The sequence below is a fragment of the Molossus molossus genome, unplaced genomic scaffold (genome assembly GCF_014108415.1).
Source record: "Molossus molossus isolate mMolMol1 unplaced genomic scaffold, mMolMol1.p scaffold_m16_p_19, whole genome shotgun sequence".
Taxonomy (NCBI): domain Eukaryota; kingdom Metazoa; phylum Chordata; class Mammalia; order Chiroptera; family Molossidae; genus Molossus; species Molossus molossus.
Genome location: NW_023425354.1, coordinates 55,757,896 through 55,778,289, shown reverse-complemented (window position 1 = coordinate 55,778,289; position 20,394 = coordinate 55,757,896). Strand labels below are relative to the sequence as shown.

The 20,394-nt window shown below is 47.0% G+C and overlaps 1 protein-coding gene across 1 annotated transcript; it reads left to right on the top strand.

The window, feature by feature from the left end:
- Positions 1 to 628: 628 nt before the first annotated feature.
- Positions 629 to 20,134, top strand: TRIM16 (tripartite motif containing 16). The gene is made up of 6 exons (XM_036268526.1): positions 629 to 1,164; positions 6,929 to 7,024; positions 10,305 to 10,538; positions 13,899 to 14,064; positions 14,529 to 14,624; positions 18,648 to 20,134. Exons 1-6 carry the CDS (start codon positions 682 to 684, stop codon positions 19,229 to 19,231), a joined length of 1,659 nt encoding a protein of 552 aa, XP_036124419.1. The 5' UTR covers positions 629 to 681; the 3' UTR covers positions 19,232 to 20,134.
- The last annotated feature ends 260 nt before the right edge of the window (positions 20,135 to 20,394 follow it).

The window sequence follows — 20,394 nt, the reverse complement described above, 5'->3', positions numbered from 1 at the left end:
ACATCAACCAGTCGCCTCCTGCATGTGCCCTAGGGATGGAAACTGTGATGCTCTAACCACTGAGCACACTGGCCAGGGCCCTCCCTGACCCCTGGAATTTGCAAGATGACATGGAAAAGGTCCTATGTCAAATTCAGAGACATATATCTTGTTCCTAGTTGCCTCATGTATAGTTCCGTGAGAGGGGAATGAATGAATGGCTGCCCTATGGTTGAAGTGCTTACATTTTGGATCTCTTTAAAAAATGAAAACAAAAAAATTTCGCCTGTAAAACCACGTAAAGCAATACAGGCTTTTTACAACAGAGCGCAGGAATCTCCAGTCCTTTCCAGAGCTGCCACAGGCACACGTGGTCTTTGGCTAAGCCTATGGGGTCCAATGGTTCACATAAGAATAGAAGTTTTGGACCAACCCGAGGAGAGGCCTGAGCCTGTGGGACGCCATCCTGAGCGGCGTCCTGAGTTTGAGTGATCTAGCTGCCGTGTCGTCACTGCAGCTGGCCGCTGTCCAAGCACTGAGCGGAGTAATGACTAACCGAGCTTCCTCTGGGAGGGAGGAAACAGTTAAAATCTTGCAGCAGCTGCAACCAACTAGGCGTGGTTCTCTTGTCTGACTTGGGCTGCACAGATCCTGGGCCAAGGAGCGGAGGAAGGGAAGCTCCGGCAGTAGAAAGCCTTCCCGATGGCTGAGTTGGACCTGATGGCTCCAGGGCCCCTGCCCAGGATCACCGCTCACTCTCTGGTCCCTCTCAGCCCAGACTCTGGGTCAGCCAGCCCAGCAGAAGAAGAGGACAGGGGCTCTCCGGAGAGCCCCCCAGGGGAGGCTGAGGCGCCGGGTTCTGGCTCTGGTGGTGAGGGAGAGGAGGAGATCCTGTGTGATTTCTGCCTCGGGGCCCGCAGGGTGCAGGCGGTGAAGTCCTGCCTGACCTGTATGGTGAATTACTGCGAGGAGCACCTGCGGCCACACCAGGAGAACAGCAAACTGCACAGCCACCAGCTGACTGAGCCGGTGAAGGACCGGGACCTGCGCACCTGCCCTGCTCACCGCAGCCCGCTGGTGGCCTTCTGCCGCGCGGATCGCCAGTGCATCTGCCAGGAGTGTGGCCAGGGGGAGCACAAGGGCCACACCTCCGTGTCTCTGGATGTGGCCCACAGGGACAAGGAGGTGAGTGCTGGGGTCCATCTGGGAGAGGGCGGCGGGAGCTGTTGTGCCCAGCAAGAGGCTGAGCTACTGCCGCAGCTCCCAGGGGTGCTGACTTCACGTCTTTGCTCTGAGTTCGCCAAAAAAAGACTTTACCCAAGTACCCGGCTGTTCATCCACAGTAAATATCGATTTCACTTGGCTTGGAAAAGTGAAGTAGGTCACTCTGTCCCCACTGCAGCCCTGCTGTCCCTGTACTACTCTCTGTGTCTGTCCCTCCTCACCCTGGCTAGTTTCCTGCCATTTCTCATGCACCTTCCGGTGATTGTTACGTTTGGATGTGGGGTGCAGAGGCTGTGGGGCTTAGGGCAGTGACGTTCCCCTCTGCCTGGAGCTCTGTGGCAACTGAGGAAGTGGAGACCTTGGCAGGAGTTCAAGAGAAAAGAATCAAACCTTTCCCCTAATTTTTCTTCCCTCCACCCAAACAAGAGACCAGTGGAAAGTGCCCCCCTGGAGGTACCAGGGTGAAATTCAAGATCTTGAAAAGTGCTAAAATAACACAGAGTTGGAAACTTACCTCCAGGTACAATGTCAAGGACAGCTTAACTCAGGGAAAATAAAAGTGCCTTATCAGAGAGAGGAATCAGGAGGGACTGAGAACACATCACCTGGGTAGCCTGTAATTTTATTCCCATCAGATAGGAAAACCTTTTCTAGAGAAACTAGCCCTACAGCCCAGAGCCTGGAGTTCTTGGGAATGGATTTAGCAACTTTCCATGCTCTGTGTCTCATCCTTTAGCTTTTCATGAGCACTTTTTTGTTCTTGGTGAGGAAGCGCGGGCGGGCGGCTCCGCCCTGCCCTGCTCAGGCTCACACTGCAGTTGGGTCACTGCACTGCGGAGGGGCCCAGTCTTCTAGGGCAGCAAAGGAAGGGGTTCTGGGAAGGGTGGTGGACTTGTCAGGCCCCCCCACCATGCCCTTTTTTAGGCATAGATTGTATCCAGTGTCAGTGGGACTTGTTTTGGAAAACTCTGCAGGCCAGGGGCCAAGGAGTCTCCGTTTCCGACTCTGAAAGCCACTCGCCAACTGTTTCTAGCGTTTCCAGGGACAGGGAATGTCACTCATGTCCCTCCTTGCATAACCATGAACAGGCTCGGCATTGACAGATACATAGATCAGAGGGGAAACTTCATACAATTGAAGAAATTAGTCTTCACTGAACATCGCTATGTGCTAAATGCTTTCTGTGGGTTTTCTCATGCAACCCTCAGGTAACTCCGTGAGGTGGTGGTCTTTTATCTCCACATTTTCCAAACAAACACAGATGATTAAGTCATGGAGAGAGGAATGAAAGCTTCTGGGAAGCCACCCTAATGGAAGCACACGAAGAAAGCATCCCAAGATCACAATATTATAACCTGACTTTTTTTGCACTAAAAACCTAGCAAACATATAGCAGAAATATTCAAAGTGTACTACTTTTTCCTTTGAGTATAATATCCGAATTTCATTATACTTGACTGGAAAAGTGATGCATGTACATGTTGAAAAACAATCTTCATCAACTATCGCAATAGATTATACCAGGAAAAGTCCCCCTTCCACCCTGGATCCCCATCTTCCTCCTTGGAGGCAAGTGCCACCATCCACATTTTCTTCTGTTTTTTGTTTGTTTGTTTGTTTGTTTGTTTTTTTAAGAAATATTCTGTGTGCCCTGGCTGGTTTGGCTCAGCGGTTAGAGTGTCAGCCTATAGACCAAAGAGTTGCAGGTTCAATTCGGTTGTGGTTTGGTCCCTGGCCCTGGTTGGGGTCATGCGGGAGGCGACCAATCTGTGTACCTCTCTCACATCAACGTTTCTCTCTCCCTCCTATTCTATCTAAAGATAAGTGGGAAAATATCCTCTGGTGAAGATTTTTTTTAAAAAGGAAACACTTTTGTGCCTGTAACAGCATAGCCACAATGTGAAGTTTAAACATGGTGTAAACTGATGCTTACGGAGACTTTGGGTAATTGTAATTCTGAGCAGGGAGAGTTGTATAGAGCATGTGTGGAACCCCAAATTCAGATGTCCTGGAGAGAACTGGTAAGATAAAATAAAGACAACTGGGTAAGGGCTCTAGGGAAGTTTTTAGTGCTTAAAAGTAATCATGGTTATAAATACAGTGTGATAACCCCAGACCCCAGATTTTTGGTGGTGGCTCCAATTCACAGCCTCTGCTCTTTGGTCTGCCTAAGAGAGTTCTTGTCCTTTCCACCCTGTGTCCTTGTTTTCAGTTCAGACAGTGAATTTACTTTGTAGGTGCAGCCATACTCTAGATGGCTGTGCCAAATCTTAGGAGCCAAAATATTTCTTGCAAGGAGCCCAAGGACCAGCCCAGAAGACGCAGGACCTCGATGAGGCTGCAACTGCCACCAGGATTATTTTGAAAGTTTTATTAGACAAAATTAAGGCTCTAGAGACCCAATGTGCCCTTCAGCTGGCCCGAGCCTGCTGGCATTACTTTCTGAAGGTCACTTAGGATCATGTTAAAGGCTAATTCCTCAGGCAGGCATGTTGTGCACAGAAAACTGTAAACAGCAGGGTCAGCCACGAGGACACAAAATAGCTGAATTCCTGCATCAGGTCCAGGGGCACCTTATTATCTCAGTTAACCAAGTGAGCCCTTTCTGAAGCTCCCATGGTCTCTAGCTGTGCCAGGGGGTGAAAACTCTGAGTTTGGGGAGTTCTGGGTGTTCTTTGATGATCTGTTCTATTCTGTTAGACTCTTCCTAATGGGGACCTCAGCACCACCATTTGCTCCAAGCCCACTTCCCGAGGCCCCTTTGCTTCTAAGAGCAGCTGGCCTTAATGCCTCTCGCCTTTTCTGAATCTCAGGCTTACGCTATGGAAACGTGCAGGTGTGTGTGGCATGGCAACATTTCCACTGCTTCTGACTGCTTTCCTGTTTGCTTTGGCCCACGAAATGCACATGGTTCTTTCTTGTTTTTCAAGTTTATCAAACATTATGGAGTGCTTCCTCTGGGCTAAGTGTGAGGCTCCACCATCTATGCTCAGGAAGTGTGGTCTCTAAGCAGGAAGCCAAGGCACATTCCATGGCTCCCTGGGATGCCGAAAGCTCGGGCTACACAGCTACCACATGATCACAGGAGGGAGGTCATGGCGGTGAGGTCAGGGCAGGGTTCTGGGAGGAGGGACGACTGATCTGGGCCCTGTCTCAGATCCTGAAGTCCATTAGTGACAGGCCATTACATTCAACATCAGCACTGGTTCCAGAAAACGCAGAACTGGATGCTGCCTGCAGACACAGTCTCCATGTAGAACCGGAGCCAAGGTTCTGAGAGCCACAGGAATTCGAGCATCTCTGGGGAGCAGTTCTCAACACTGTTCCCAGCTTGTTTGCTGGTATCCAGACGGTGCATGATTGAGGCCACTTGGGAAAAGAATTTCTTCTAGAAATATTGAAGAATGCCTTGGACATAGTATTATGTAACTTGTTTTCCTTGAACATTCTACCAGGCTGCGTGTCTTTCAAGAGCAGGGAGGATGTCTTATTTAACTGGACTGGCATGCGGTAGGTTCTGACCAACTGACTGAGGAGTGAAGTCAGAGGAAAACCAAATTTAAACTCCCTAGAAGGACCAACATCTTGTGACTGGAAATACAAAGGAACTAACACTATCTAGATTTTTTTCTTTTTTTTCTCGTGCCTTCTGCTTTTTTTTTTAATTTATTAGTTTTTACTTTTTATTTTTGAGGGAAGAAGGAAGGAAGGAAGGAAGGAAGGAAGGAAGGAAGGAAGGAAGGAAGGAAGGAAGGGTGCCTTCTGCTCTTCCTATTTGCACCTCTACCTGGTTCCTAGCCTCCAAGCTCGGGTGGCCACCTTGGCCCTGTAGATAGAAGGAAGAACACCTGTTGACAGTCTTGTGGCCCTGTACCAGGGAAGGTACGAAATGGCTTGACAAAGATTGAATAGGCAGCAACGGCACGTCTTCAGACCCCAGACATGACGCCTGTACACATTGGTCACGCTGCTGAAGGAGGCAGGACTCTATGCCCTTCCACATGGGCTGTTCATGCTCATTGACACCACTGTCCTGCTTTGGCACCTGGCCTGAGGTGTGCATGGCTGGCAGCTTGAGAAACCCGGAAGCCAGAGTCTGAGCCACCCCATCATTCTCTAGAAAGAGGAACAACTGGAGATACTGGTTTCCCAAAGTGACCCCACCTTTTGTGGTAAACGGGAGTGACTTCCCATGGGTGACTCACTCAGAGAGGCTACCATTAGGTACTCAGGAGTCTTTTTCTCCTTTTATGGCAGTTTGCAGACAGTGGAGAGAAGCCTCCGGGAGCCTCGCTGGCTCTGGATCACGCGGGGGCTGACTGCTTTACCATGTTCTCACATGCCAGGGTGTTCCGCTGTGTCCACCTCCACCTTTAAGCAGCAGCTCATGTCCGCTTGACCTCCTCTGGAACAGGTCACTGTGTAAGCCTTTTAGACAGATGGAGATTCCACAATTGCCCCCAAATAGGCCAGCACCCCCTCTCCACCCCACCTCCTCCTCACTCCTGGGCATCAGGTCTCAGCTCTCCGGAGAAGGAGGTCACTGGGGTTCCCTCAGCTCCAAGTCAGTGCCCCAGAGCCTGAGCAAACAGTACTTGCCTTCTGCAGAGTATCCTTGAGAGGCGAGTCCCCTGCCTGCCTAGGCTGCCCAGGCTGGGAAGCCTGGAATGCCCTCAGGTTTCAGTGGGAGAAAGGAGAGACACTTCATTTATAGCCTCTGAGTTCTATCAGGACACAATGACTCACAGCTTTGCATGCGGACATGCCATTAAAAGCAGTTACAACTATTCTTTTTCTTTTTTTGCTATCTCATGCCCTTGTGGAAGTGGGCAAGTGGAAGTTTGAGTTTTCAAAGGCTTCAGCTTCGTGCCTTGGCATATTTTGCGGTGGAAAGTGCTTAGGGACTCCCAGGAGGTGAGAGTGAAGCTGGGCAGCGGGGTCAAAGCAGGTAAACCCGAGGCTCTCAGCCGGGCTCTGCCTCGCTGGCCCACTATGCCTACCTCCAGGAGTGAGCAAGAACATGTGATGGAAAGCAGCCGCGGCAGCAATAAGAAGAAGAATAGTGATGGCAGCAATGGCACCACTGACATTGATGCAGCACTTACAATGCACCAGCTACTGTACCAAGTCCTTACTGACACACGCTATCCCAGTCACTTTCTCAATAACCCTGCAAATGAGGCCCTTTAGGTATCCCCATTTCACAGGAGAAGAAATGGAAGCCGGACTTGTTAAGTAGATTTTTTTCTGAAGTTGCTGCTGCTAAGTAGAAAACCTGGGATCCCCACCATCAACTCCAAGCCTATGCTCCTTGTTAGCTTATTCTGGGTCAGATGGCCTGGGCTCAACTCCATTGTTGAACTGTGTGATCTTGGATAGGTGACTTAATCTTATCATCTGTAAAATGGAGATAATGACCTTTACCTAACATAGGTGTGATCAGGGTGATCTGAGGCAATCCATGTAAATGCTTAAAACAATAATCAGCATAGCACAATGTATATGCTTCCCATATTTTAGCCAATTTGTGCTGCATTCAGTCTCAGGAGGTGCTGGCGCACAGACGACCCTTTGTACCTCCATTTAGGGTGCTCTGGGCTGACTTCTGAGAGCAGCTTCTGAGGTCAGACTGCTTTCCATGGAAGGGAGTGTAATGTTGTTGTTCCTGGGACCATCTGTGAGCACCGGACTCCTGCCTGCTTAACGCTGTCTTTCCTTTCCTTAGGCTGAGCTGCGGAGCACCCAGTTAGACCTGGAGCGGAAACTCAAGTTGAATGAAAATGCCATTGCCAGGCTTCAAGACAATCATAAATCTGTTTTGGTAAGGCTGGTCTGGGTCCCTGTCAGGCGTCAGCACACACCTGGGTGCAGCTGCAGGCTCAGCGAGGCCCATCAGGGTTGTAGGACACGGGTCTGCAGGCCCAGCCTCATTCTGTGGGCTTCTTGGAGTCTTTCACTGAATGAGAATTATTGGTACAGATACAGTCAGCTACACCACTGGGTGGCCTAACCTTGCTGTCAGGATTTGCTAGGAAATTAGTTTAAGGCTCAAAATTGGCAATTGAGTTACTTTTTCATAATATAGAGTAGAATCAAGACTAGTCATAATAATAGCATTTTTATTTTTACATTTGCATATGTTTTCTTGACCAGGAGAAAAGGGTGCTGGGGGAGAGTGTCGGGAGTGTTTAGATAGAGCTTCAGGAAGTGTACGTGATCTTGGATTCTTCACCTGCATATATCACTAGTCCTAGTCCTGGCAGCCAGAAAAGAGTGTTGAAAACCGCTGGATTAGTGGATGATGCTTGTTAAGGTCAATGGTGTGAGGCTACTAAATTTTCGTCTCTCTGGTTTTATAAACACTTTCCATATAAACTCTATGTAGACCCAAACAGTCCCACAAATGCTTCTCATTAGTGGCAAACCAAACCACCACTCAGAAGAGAATGAAATACACCTACCCTATGGCAGTGCATCAGCAGCAGCATCTGTACATACCAAGAATGATTCTGTTCCATCCATCCACTCATCCATCCATCCATCCATCAACTCATCCATCCATCCACCCACCCACCCACACACCCATATGTAATGCATGTATTCATTTCATCTTAATGTCCTCCTCCTTAGTGTTTATAACTTGCTAGCTACTGAAGGGTAAATACCTCTTTCTTACTCACATAATTTTATGAAAAGAAGAAAAACAATTGCCCATTTAAAAGCTTTGCAGACCATCAGAGATTGTTGATTTCCAGGCTCAACATAATCTGGAGAACCACACAGCACCTTGACTTTCCCAGTTCTTTCATTTTCAGATACTTAGATCCCGATGCAGCTCTTTTTATAACCACATGGTAACCAGGAGAGAGAGAGTTACCACAATTCCACCATGTACAAGGGGCATGAAGACAGAGAGAAGACAAGACTTATCTGGGGTCCCCAGATTGAGGGAAGAGGTGAACCTGGGACTGTTGCTCCCTTGACCTAAGAGTGACTCAGTACATTGACAGGCCTCTGCACCACCCTCTCTAAACCATTACCTTTGGTACTTTGATATGTTTGTGGCTCCTCCTTTCCACAGCCTTTATTTGTCATTGTTTGGACAGTAAATTATATCCTTCATACATTACATTTACATGCAAGGAAGAAGTACTTCTCCAGAGGAAGGTTTAGGAGTGAGAGGCTGCACATAAAAGAGAAAGAGTAATTCCACCAGCATCGTTGGAGGTCTCCTGTCTACCACTCTTCTTCAGGAGGGGCCTCAGTGGAGGAGGGGGGATTTGGACCCTGAAGTTTGTCTTTAGTCTTATGCCTCTGAGCTTCATGGTGTCATGCTTCTATAATGTCATCATTATAGAGAGTAAATGGATTCCTCTCCTTTCCCACAACACCCCAGACCAAACCAACATTGTCTTACAAACATTGTTGCCAAGCTAACAGGAAAGCAGACACCCTGGCCACAAAGACTGAAGATCATGGACTCTCTGCAGGTAGATTCAGAAACCAGCTCTGTGTAGCTAAAGAGTGACTCAGCTTGTTAGCACCAATAGAAATTTCTTTTCATATTTTTCTATTCGTGTGAGTATTCCCTTCCTTTTCTCATAAAAATCCCTTGCTCTCATCCTGTAATTGGGACATCATTTGGGATTCTGCCTGAATCTGTGCTCCCTGAGCTACAATTATTTTTTATTCCAAATAAATGCTTGTTGTCTCTGAGGAAAGAGTGTAGATAGGGAATATATAAAATGAAGTCACTCTCACAAAGCTGCTAAAATTATTAACATTATGAAGGTTGAGGCACGAGGCCAGATTCTATTCTTGTCCTAAGTGTCCTCGGATTCTAAACTTTTTGGACTTTCCAGTCCTGTGTCAATGCCTGAATATACATCTGGGCACACACCAAACCTCCCGTAACCCTCTGATGACCCCCTGAAGGACTCACACATCCAGGCCACCTGACATCCATGTGATATCCATTATACAGACCACTGGCTATGACCAGATTTCCTGGGACCCATCCTCTAGACTGTCTGGCATCCACCATCCAGACTGCCTAACATCTGATTGACAACCTTTCTAGACCAATCTAGGGCTAAGAGTGTAGGACTCATTATTTGCAAGAATGCAATATTTTTACTATATTTTAAGAACTCTTAACTATGGTAGAAAAGAACGTTTTACTCTAAGAACTGTCAGCACCAGTAAGTACTTAAGAACTACTGAAGAGAAGAAGAAACCATTTACAACTTGGATTAATATTGTCACTATGACACTGACTGAAGGCATTTGTAAAGGACTTCACCCTGTGAAAGGACAGAGTCCACGTGCCAAGGGTCATCGTGATGGTTATCACACTGAGTTTGTTTTATGTTTTATTTGAATGCAGCACTCCGCCCTGCCCAGGTATGCTCACCCTGCAATGGATGGTGCTGTAGACACCAGCACACACCCTAAATGTTTTGTGCCCGATGGGGTGCCATACACTGAGATGTGCTTTTGGCTCTGATGGCCTCACTGGGCAATTTAATCAGACATAATAAAATGCTAAGGAAGCTAATTCATACTACAGATTTGTACAAAGAAGCCAAGTTATAGTTATAAGTATAACTATAAAGTACACTGAATACTTGAATTGCTCTGGTAGAAAAATTGGTTTCAGAAACCTTGAATAGCAGCCCGACTGTCAGGGCCAGAAGGCATCTCAGACCTCTGTAGTTCCTTGTCCTGTCCAGGGGAGGAGAGACTAAGTTAAAGGATGGGTAAACAAGCACTTACATGCTGGGGAATAAATCCTTTCTTCCAGGAACCCAGGATTCATATGAGAATAAAAACTTTCTTTTATAATAGAAAATTGCTCCTTCATTTACAGGTTTAGCAATGTACCGACACATTAAGGCACATGCCATTAGAGCTAGACTGAGTGCATGTACTATTGCAGGGAAGGAGCATTAGGTCGGGCATAGATTCTGTCATCCTGGACATGTAAATAGCTGTGTAGTTTTTGGCAAGTCACTTAACTTTTCTGGGTTGAGCTTGGATAAAGTTGGATGCCTTGCTAACAGGTTCTTTGCTGTTTCACCCCTCGCCTCATCCCCGGCCAGGTGTCAGTGTCGGAGGTGAAGATGGTGGCTGAAGAGCAGTTTGGGGAACTCCTTGCGGCCATGAGGAAGGCCCAGGCTGATGTGATGCTCTTCTTGGAGGAGAAGGAGCAAGCTGCTCTGAGCCAGGCCAGTGGCATCAAGACACACCTGGAGCACCGGAGTGCGGAGATGGAGAAGAGCAAGCAGGAGCTGGGGAGGATCGCTGCCATCAGCAACACTGTCCTGTTCCTGGAGGTACAGCTGGGGTGCGGGCGGAGGTGTGCGTGCAGCTAACACCAGGGAACTAACTGGCAGATGTGGGAATGAAACGGCTCTTTGGTAAGCCGGGTGCATAGGGAGCCAGGGGCACAGAGAGAAGCGGGTCTTGATTCAGGAAGGGTGGGGAAGACTTCCCGGAGCGGGGAGCTGACAAGGTCATGGCAGAGGAGTACTGCTCAAAGAGAAGTATGTTTCAGGAGAGGTTGGAGAACGCGCAGCTGCTTTAGAGAATTAGATGCTTTCACAAATGATGGGAGATGAGGTGGCCAGGCCTGGCAGATATCTGGCTATGAGAGAAGCTTGCTCTTCATCAGGAAGTCGCAGAAGCTGGTGGAGGACTTCAGATGGGAGACTGGCGAGATGGGATCAGTGTGCTTTAGAAACCACTCTGACAGCAGTGAGGAGGCCTGGCAGGGGTGAGACTGGAGACTGGTTACACGTGCTGGGGTGATTGAGGAAGGCCCAGCAGAGGAGATGAGACTTTCATTACACTGTACCAACACATCAAGGCACACCATTAGATGCAGCCACTATGGAAAACAATATGGTGTTACCTCAAAAAATTAAAAACTGAACTTCCAGTTGACCCAGTGATCCCACTTCTAGGAATATACCCTAAGAGGCCTGAAACACCAATCAGAAAGAATGTATGTACCCCCATGTTCGTAGCAGCACTATTTACAATAGCTAAGATCTGGAAACAGCCCAAGTGTCCATCAGTAGACGAATGGATAAAAAAGCTGTGGTACATATACACAGTGGAGTACTATGCAGCTGTAAGAAAGAAAGATCTCTTATCCTTTGAGACAACATGGAGGGACCTGGAAAGTATTATCATAAGTGAAACAAGCCAAACAGAAAGGCAAGTATCATATGATCTCACTTATGTGTGGAATATAATGAACATAACAGTCTGAGCAATGGGGTAGTCCCAGAGACATGGAAGTGGGGTACAAACTGACAATCCCCAGAAAAGGGGGTGGTGGGGGAGAGATAAACCACAGAACTTATATGCATGTATGCATGAACAATGGCCATGGACAACAAAGCTGGGAGAGGGTGGGGAGGGGAGTGGGGGGAATCAGTGGGTGAAAAGAAACATCTGTAACAAAAATAAATAAATTAATTATTTTTTAAAAAAGGCACACTAGTAGAGCTAGACTGAGCCCGTGTACTACTGCGGGGAAGGAGCGCTAGGCTGGGCGTAAATTCTATCATCTTGGAGCTGTCACTAAATAGCTGTGTAGTTTTTGGCAAGTCACTTAACTTCTCTGGGTTTCAAATTCCTCATTTATCAAACAATCAGATCAGAGTAAATAATTAGTTCCTTCAGATCTAATATTCCTGAATACAGATAATTTTTCTCAATTGAATTTTTGAAAAAAATTCCCCTCTAGTTACAAAAACATAAATGTTTTTTGTGGGGAAAAAAACAGAAAAATATGAAGGAAGATAATCACCCATACTCCCACCACCCAGGCAACCATAGTTAGCCTTGTAATGAGTAAGAGAAAGAGAAGTAAAGACAAACATACTGATGAAATGTCTTTTAGTTAGTCCCTTGCTTTTGAATATCAAACCACGAAGAAAATATGAATAAAAAATGGACTTTTGCCCTCTCCGGTTTTGCTCAATGGTTAGAGCATTGGCCTGCTGTCCAGAGAGACCCGGGTTTGGTTCCCGCTAAGGGCACGTATCTGAGTTGCAGTTTGTCCCCGGCCCTGGTTGGGTTGTGCGGGTGGCAGCCACTCGATGTGTCCCTTTCACGTCGATGTTTCTCTACCTCTCTCTCCCTCCCACTCTATCTGAACAACAACAACAACAATAGACTTTCTATGTCAAGAGTTTCCCCCAAAAGCATATAATTTCTCTTTATTTTCCTTTTATAGTTTTACCATAAAAACTTCAATATGCACAAAATATATTTTAGTATACTATTACTTATTTATTTTGGTTAAATATAACTTCCTTGTCCCCACATTGTTAGCCCGCTGAAATGACAGCATGTATTGGATAACCTATCCTTTCTCCTCACTGGTTTAAAATGCTTCTATCATGTACAGTTCAACATCTGTACACACTTTTTAAATGTTTATCTATTTTCCTATCAACTCTCTGGTTTGGCTTTTCTTTAATCCTCCACTGACGGTCTTACAGTTTTGGTACAGCTGTTTCATCACTAAGTTTTTTTGTTTTTTTTTTTATCCTCACTCAAGGATATTTTTCCATTTTTTGTTCAGATAGAGTGGGAGGGAGGGAGAGAGAGAGAGAGAGAGAGAGTGAAACATCGGCATGAAAGGGACACATCGAGTGGCTGCAGTCCCCACGACCAATCAGGGCTGGGGACAAACTGCAACCAAAGTACGTGCCCTTAGCAGGAACCAACTCCAGACTGCAGGCCGATGCTCTAACCGCTGAGCCAAACCAGCCAGGGCTGTTTCATCACTAAGTTTTATGCTATACCCTGTCTGCTGTTCAACACTTCAGTTGTATTGGCATTTTGATAACGTGTTACGTCTGAAAACAACCTTTCCTGATCATCACATTGTTTTGAAGCATAAGTAGATTAATGTGATTATCTCCATGGAAACACTTGCAAACTCTGAATCACAGTACAAAAATTGGAGAAAATTGTGTTTGGATCGAACCGGCAAGGAAAAGGCATCCAGCGTTGCTGTCTGAGGTTTTATTTGTACGTCTTCTGAGTGCCACACTGGGCCCCCATCCCCAATTGTGGCTTGTGTTTAAATTATTATTTTTTTTAAAGTCCTGAGAGCTTGAGCATAGCAGGAATGTTACTTCCATTTGGGCTGTTGGCAGAAAATGTGTTTTTGAATTTGTGGTTTCTGTTCTGGGCTGTGCATTGGAGTTGCTCATGGGCATCTAGTATCTCTTGATTTTTTAAAAAATATTTTTTCTTTATTGATTCTATAGAGAGAAGAAGGGAGCAGGAGAGAGAGATAGAAACATCGATGAGAGAGAACATTGGCTGCCTCCTGCACGTCCCTCAGTGGGGATTGGGCCCACAACCTGGGCATGTGTTCTGACCTGGAATCGAACCAGTGACCTCCTGGTGTATGGGTCGATGCTCAACCACTGAGCCACACTGGCCGGGCTAGTATCTCTTGATTTTTAAAAACCCACTTTCCCAGTTTAAAAAATAAGCGGTTTCTATGTCGTTAGCTCCTGAGCTGGACACATTGCATACTTCCTTTGTGAACTACACATTAACACCAACCCGTTTTACAGAGGCAGAGAGTGACGTAATGAGGAGAGCAGCCCCATTTAAGAGATACAGAAACCAGGGCAAGTTTTTCCATGCTTCTTTTCCTGCAGGAGTACTGCAAGTTCAAGAACACGGAGGACGGTGCCTTCCCCAGCGTTTACATAGGACTCAAGGACAAACTCTCGGGCATTCGTAAGGTCATCACAGACTCCACTGCACATCTAGTCCAGCTGCTGCACAACTATAAGGAAAAGCTCCAGGAGTTCGCGAAGGAAGGTGAGGCACCGTCTGTGGGCTGTGTGATGTCTCTCATTGTGGTTGATGGGCAAGGTGAGAGAGAACCAGCGGGGGAGGGGGAAATCAGGGGCACGTTTCATTTTCAAAGCGTTCCTCCGGCTAGACTGTGTTACTGATGGACACATCTTGATTTCATTTTACAACTGAGACCCAGGTAAGGTGAGTTAGTCCTATCATGCAATTGGATATCATTTTTATGTTCAGCTTCTCAGATTGCTCATGCTATACTTTTAAGTGAAATCCAAGTCATGCCGGGATCTTTATCAGCCTGTTTTGCTTCATCCGAGAGAGAAATGTGGTCCATTGAGCATGGTTCTCTGAGATGTGACGAGGCTCCCCCATCTTGCTCCAGGAAGCCTGGGGAAGGGTTACTGGGAAGACCTGCTTCTTCAGTTCTCCCGCCCCCGGGACAGGCGTGCATTCACCACTCTCTGATTTTCTAGAGGAGTATGACATCAGAACTCAAGTGTCAGCTGTTGTTCAGCGCAAGTATCGAACCGCAAAACCTGAACCCAGCACCAGGCAACAGTTCCTCCAATGTAAGTTGTGAGCGACTCTCCCTCCTTTAGTTATTGATGTCAGTACAATGCTTTGCTGAAGCAAGAATACCGTCTCGTGCACTGGCCTGTTTAGCTCAGCAGTTTGCATTGGCCTGCGGTCCAGAGAGACCCGGGTTCGGTTCCCGCTAAGGGCACGTACCTCAGTTGCAGTTTGTCCCCGGCCCTGGTTGGTCATGCGGTGGCAGCCACTCGATGTGTCCCTTTCACCTCTCTCTCTCTCTCTCTCTCTCTCTCTCTCTCTCTCTCTCTTTCTCTCTCTCCCTCCCACTCTACCTGAACAAAAAAATGGAAAAATGTCCTCGGGTGAGGATTAAAAAAAAAAAAGAAGAATACCGTCTCTTTCATAGGTTTCAGGTTCTTGCAATCTTCAGTCTATCCCTAATTGGTACATTTAAAACTTTTAATTAAAAATGTTTTTAACTTTCATTTGGAAACAGTTTCAAACTTACAAAACCACTGTAAATATAGAAAAAGGACTTCTTAAATAATTTTCATCCAGCTTCTTCAAGTGTTAACATTTTACATAACTACAGCACAGTGACCAAAATCAGGAAATAAATGTTGCTGCTGCAATGCTATTAACTAATCTATAAAATTTATTCCGGTTTCACCAAGTTTTCCAACCAATGTCCCTTTTTTGGCCTAAAGGCTGATCCAAGATCACAGCTATTTCCATGTCTTCTCAGTTTTCCCCAGTCTGGGTCTGATCCCTTAGTCTTTCTTTGTCTTTCATGACCTTGGACTTTTGTAGAGCCAGGCTAGTTACCAAATGGTTCCCTGTTAAGTCTGGCTCGGCCAGAATTGCATAACACATTCTCCTGTCACTATCTGGTATTGACCTGGTCCGTCAGCATTATTAAAACACTATTTCTAACCAATACTTCATTATGGTTAACAAGCCAGTGAAGTTTCATCTCCTAGTAAAGCAAGGACTGCCTCTGCATGTTAAGGCTCATTTTTGTGATATTTGGCTAATTCATCTTTTGGAACATGCCACTGAACTCTGCTTCTAATTGTTTCTGGGGGTGTCCACGGGTGACCAAGGCCTGGACCCCTTTCTCTCTGGTTATTACATGCAGCTTCAGGTTCTGCTGCCCGGCTCCTATTCCTGCCATAGCTCCCACTTTCCCCAGGACCTCTTGGCTTCCATAGTTTCCCTTATTTATTCTTCCCTTCTTCCTGACAGAAAAACATCTATATTTCACAAACAGATATAATTAATATAAGAAGCCAAATACCCTTCATTCTTGACATCAAAATAAAAATGACACATATCCTATTATAATCTATTTTCTTTTGCATGACAACTATCTTCTGTACATCAAATAGTAACTGTTTCTCTTTGAGTATTGGTATGAACCTCGAACCTTTTATAGACTCACACTGTTCCACTTTTCAAAGTTCTGGGGCTCAAACTGCCAACCTGACCAGTTGGAGCCACTTGTGTGCCGGCCCCCTTCTCCCTTAAACATTGACATTCTGCCCTTGACGTTTTTAAAGCATCACTGCTTTCTGCAACGAACAGCATTCCAGACCCATTCTTGTTTTCATGTCCCAAACCATAGAATCACCTACCCTCCTGGGAGCCCTTCATCCCCTTAAGTGAGAGGAATATTGTTCAGTATCTGGATGCCAAGGGTTGCAGAGGAGTTGGTGGTGGGCAAAAGCTGTGCTGTGAATACCGCTGGTACCACTTTCAGTAACAGCTGCAGACTATATGCTGTTGATGGTCCTAGTTTACACTCATTTTTCCTTTTAATTTGTTCTGCGGTGTCCTTCCTTTCTTCCAGGATGTGGTCTTACTGACTACTAAGAATTTCTCTTATAGAGGAATTTGGAAAGCTCTGGGTTAAACTAAGATAACTTTGTAAATAAATGGACTTTAAAATAGCCTTTAATATGCTCATTCACTTGGCAAGTATACACTGTGCATCTTCTCTGAGCTATAAGCACAGGAAGGAGGCCCACATAACACGTGCATCTTACAGACGAGGAGGACAAGCATGAAACAAACACAGATTATCACGCATTGTGATGAGTAGCACAAAGTTTAAAGAGCCAGGGTGCTCTGAGAATCAGTGATGGGAGTGACTCAGATGAGGGAGTCACAGGGAGCCTCTCTGAGGACAAGCACACTCAGCCGAAACCTGGACGGATCAGTGGGAATCACCAGATTCAGGTTGGAGTGGCGATGACATCACAGAGGGAATGGTCTGTGCTAAGCCCTGAAGTGGAGTTCAGTGTCTGGTGGCTCCAAGGTCAGGGAGCTGGAGAGTGCAGGAGACAAGCCTTGAAACACAGGCAAGAACCAGTCATGCAGGGCCAGGTAGGCCAGGGTGAGCGATCACTGCTTTATCCTAAGAGCAAGGGACACCATCAAAGGGCTGTAAGCTGGGTAACATGATTTGCCTTAACCTACATTCTGAAACAAGCACTGTGGCTCCATCATGGCGAAGGTATAAGGGGGTGGGCGGGAGCACGGGAGCAACATGACCAACAAGGAGCCTATTGCCTAGTCTGGGGAGATTTGTGATGCCTTAGATTGGGGGAGAAGCAGTGTACTGGAGAGAAGTGGGTGGGCTGTACAGGGCTTGCTGCTCCCTGTGTGTGGGGGGAGGGGCAAGGTGGGGGTGGGGATGAAGGCAAAAGAAATGTTGAAAATAACTTGAGTGAGATTTGAGAAACTGGGTGCATGAAGGCGCTATCAGTTTTAGGGTCTGGCAAGAGAACCAAAACCTGACCAGTTTGGCTCAGTGGTTAGAGTGTCGGCCCTCAGACCAATGAGTCTCAGGTTTAAATCTAGTCAAGGGCACGAACCTCAGTTGTGGTTTGGTCTCTGGCCCCAGGGGTCATGCAGGAGGCAACCAATAGATATGTCTCTCTCACATCAATGTTTCTCTCTCTCTCTCTCTCTCTGTCTCTCTGTCTCTCTCTCTCTCTCTCTCTTCCCCTATCTCCCTCCCTCCCTCCCTCCCTCTCTATCTGAAGATACATGGGAAAATATCCTCAGGTGAGGATTTAAAAAAATGCAGGGGAGGGGTCTGGGACCACTTATGACATGTGTGTGTGGGTTTCCCCAACAAGCAATTCTCCATGATACCAGCTGGGTGTCCAATATTTTAGCTCAATTCTGAGACTACCTACCAGGAGATGGAGTCAGATCCCGAGAGTTAAGGGCTGAGTCCAAGCAGACTGCTCCCCCGCCAACTTCAGATGCCAATCACAAGTAGTAGGTCCCCAGGTGACCCACAACTCTGTCCAACCCTGTCCAATCCGGCTACAAATTGGAAGTTCCCTTGACCCTGTCCTTGGTTGGATTAGTTTGTTAGAGCAGCTCACAGATTTCAGGGAAACACTTACGTTTACCAGTTTATTAAAGGATGTGATAACATGAACAGCTAGATGAGATATGCACTGGGCGAGGTCTGGGAGGGTCCTGAGCTCAGCAGCTTCTGTCCCTGTGGACTTGGGTACGTCACCTCCCAGGGTGGAAGTATTCACCCACCTGGAAGTTCTTAGAATGTCCTACTAATGGGATTTTATGGAGCTTCTTCACATAAGTATGGTCAACTATTAACCCCATTTCCTGCCCCTCTCCCTTCTCCGTAGAAGTGTTTGGGGGGGGGGCCTGAAAATTCCAGGCTTGTTCTCTCTGGTGACCAGTCCCCATCTGAGAACTGTCCATCCGGGAGCGCACCCATAGTTGCCTCATTGGAACAAAGGACCTTTCTATTACCCAGGAAATTACAAGGTTTTCAGGAGCTCTGTGCTAGGAAGGGCGGAGGGGCAGGGACCAAGTACGCATTTCCTATTATATATCACAATATCACATTGTGTTCTGGTTTCTGGTTTTCAACCACCTTTCTTCCAAGTGAAACAGTGGCCTGGGTAAACAGAGAACAGAGAGATGGAGATATTCTCCTACTTTGAAAGCTGGTCATGTTTGAAATGTTCTGTTGGGTTTCTGACCGACTCTCCCTGACTTCTGTATCTCCTCCTCAGATGCATGTGACATCACATTTGACCCTGACACGGCGCACAGGTATCTCCGGCTGCAGGAGGACAATCGCAAAGTCACCAACACGACGCCCTGGGAGCATCCCTACCCGGACCTCCCCAGCAGGTTTCTGCACTGGCGGCAGGTGCTGTCCCAACAGAGCCTGTACCTGCACAGGTACTATTTTGAGGTGGAGATCTCTGGGGCAGGCACCTATGTTGGCCTGACCTGCAAAGGCATCGACCGGAAAGGGGAGGGGCGAAACAGTTGCATCTCTGGCAACAACTTCTCCTGGAGCCTGCACTGGAACGGAAAGGAGTTCACAGCCTGGCACAGCGACACGGAGACCCCGCTCAAAGCCAGCCCTTTCCGGAGGTTGGGGATCTATGTCAACTTCCCAGGAGGGAGCCTCTCCTTCTACGGTGTGGAGCCGGACGCCATGACGCTGGTTCACAAGTTTGACTGCAAGTTTTCAGAGCCAGTGTACCCAGCCTTCTGGCTTTCCAAGAAGGAAAACACCATCCGGATTGTGGATCTGGGAGAGGAGCCGGAGAAGCCAGCGTCCAGCTCCGCAGGGGCTGCTCTGTAGACTCCAGGTCCACACTCCAAACGTGTGCTAACCACAGGGCAGCAACTGGCCTTCGGAGAGCGGCCTGGGGACAGAAATCTCTGCCAGTGGTCGCTGGCTTTAGAAAGCATGTGGTCTGTGGATGACAAGAGTCTCTGGCTTCTGCTTTTGCTCCATGCTGTGCTGTTCTTTGTGTTTGTAGTCATGTTCAGGTGAAAGTCCCCTGTGAGTGACACTTGAATCTTCCATCTGTCTACTCAGGTGATCAGCACAGTATGCTCAGAACTATTAACCCAGAATCTTCAGAGAGATAAAAAAGATCACAGTGTAATCGCAATAAACTGCTAACTTTATTACCCATTTCCCATGTTCCGCTGTTTTGAGTGCTTCCAGTACATCAACCCAGCGACCCCCATGGCACTCATCGTAGCCCCAATTTGGGGAAACTGTGGTGCAGGGGTGATAGTTAACTCGCTCAGTGTCACTGTGGTCACATGGTGAGTGACAGAACTGGGGTTCAAACTTGGAGAGCTGATATTAAACCTTTAACCACTATACCATTCTGCTTTCCTCATTAGATCATGGGGGTTGTGTTTAAGGGAATAAACCACATGATGAACTGCACACATGGAGACAGAGTTTACAAATCTCTTTGCAGCCCCCACATCCGATGGGGCTATGCAGCTGTGCAGCAGAAAGCTCACTCAGCCATGTTGGGGACAGCAAGGATCATAAGAAATGTGTTAGTGGAGTCCAAGGCTTAGACCCCATGACCTCTGGGGGAGGCCTCATTCCTCTCTTCTGAAGTCACCTGGAGTATGTGGACTTGTCTGCTTTCTCATTCCAAAGACAGTTCTTCAAGCATTTAAGGGTGATTCTCACAACACATCCTCCCGGAAAGCTTTCCACACTACATTTCTCATTTGTCTTGCTTTCACACTTTATTTCTCATTTTCCTTCATGGTTTCCAGACCTCTCCCCCCCACCCCCCCCAATCATTTCATCCTCCTTCCACAGATGTGCTCCATAAGATATTTGGTGAACATTCATCAAGACTTTAGGAATGACAAGTTGACAAATTGTCTTTAAATGACTTTCTGAGAACATAACCTGAAGCCCCTGTAGGAAATATCACTTCTGGTTCTGTGTCAGAGCAAATCTGTTTATCTAGGCCACTGTTCCCC

Excerpts from the sequence above, each read along its gene's own strand:
- TRIM16 (XM_036268526.1), top strand. The coding sequence starts at position 682 with ATGGCTGAGTTGGACCTGATGGCTCCAGGGCCCCTGCCCAGGATCACC. Across the intron at positions 10,539-13,898 it reads ACACTGTCCTGTTCCTGGAG|GAGTACTGCAAGTTCAAGAA; the intron begins GTACAGCTGGGG and ends CTTTTCCTGCAG. Across the intron at positions 14,625-18,647 it reads CAGGCAACAGTTCCTCCAAT|ATGCATGTGACATCACATTT; the intron begins GTAAGTTGTGAG and ends TCTCCTCCTCAG.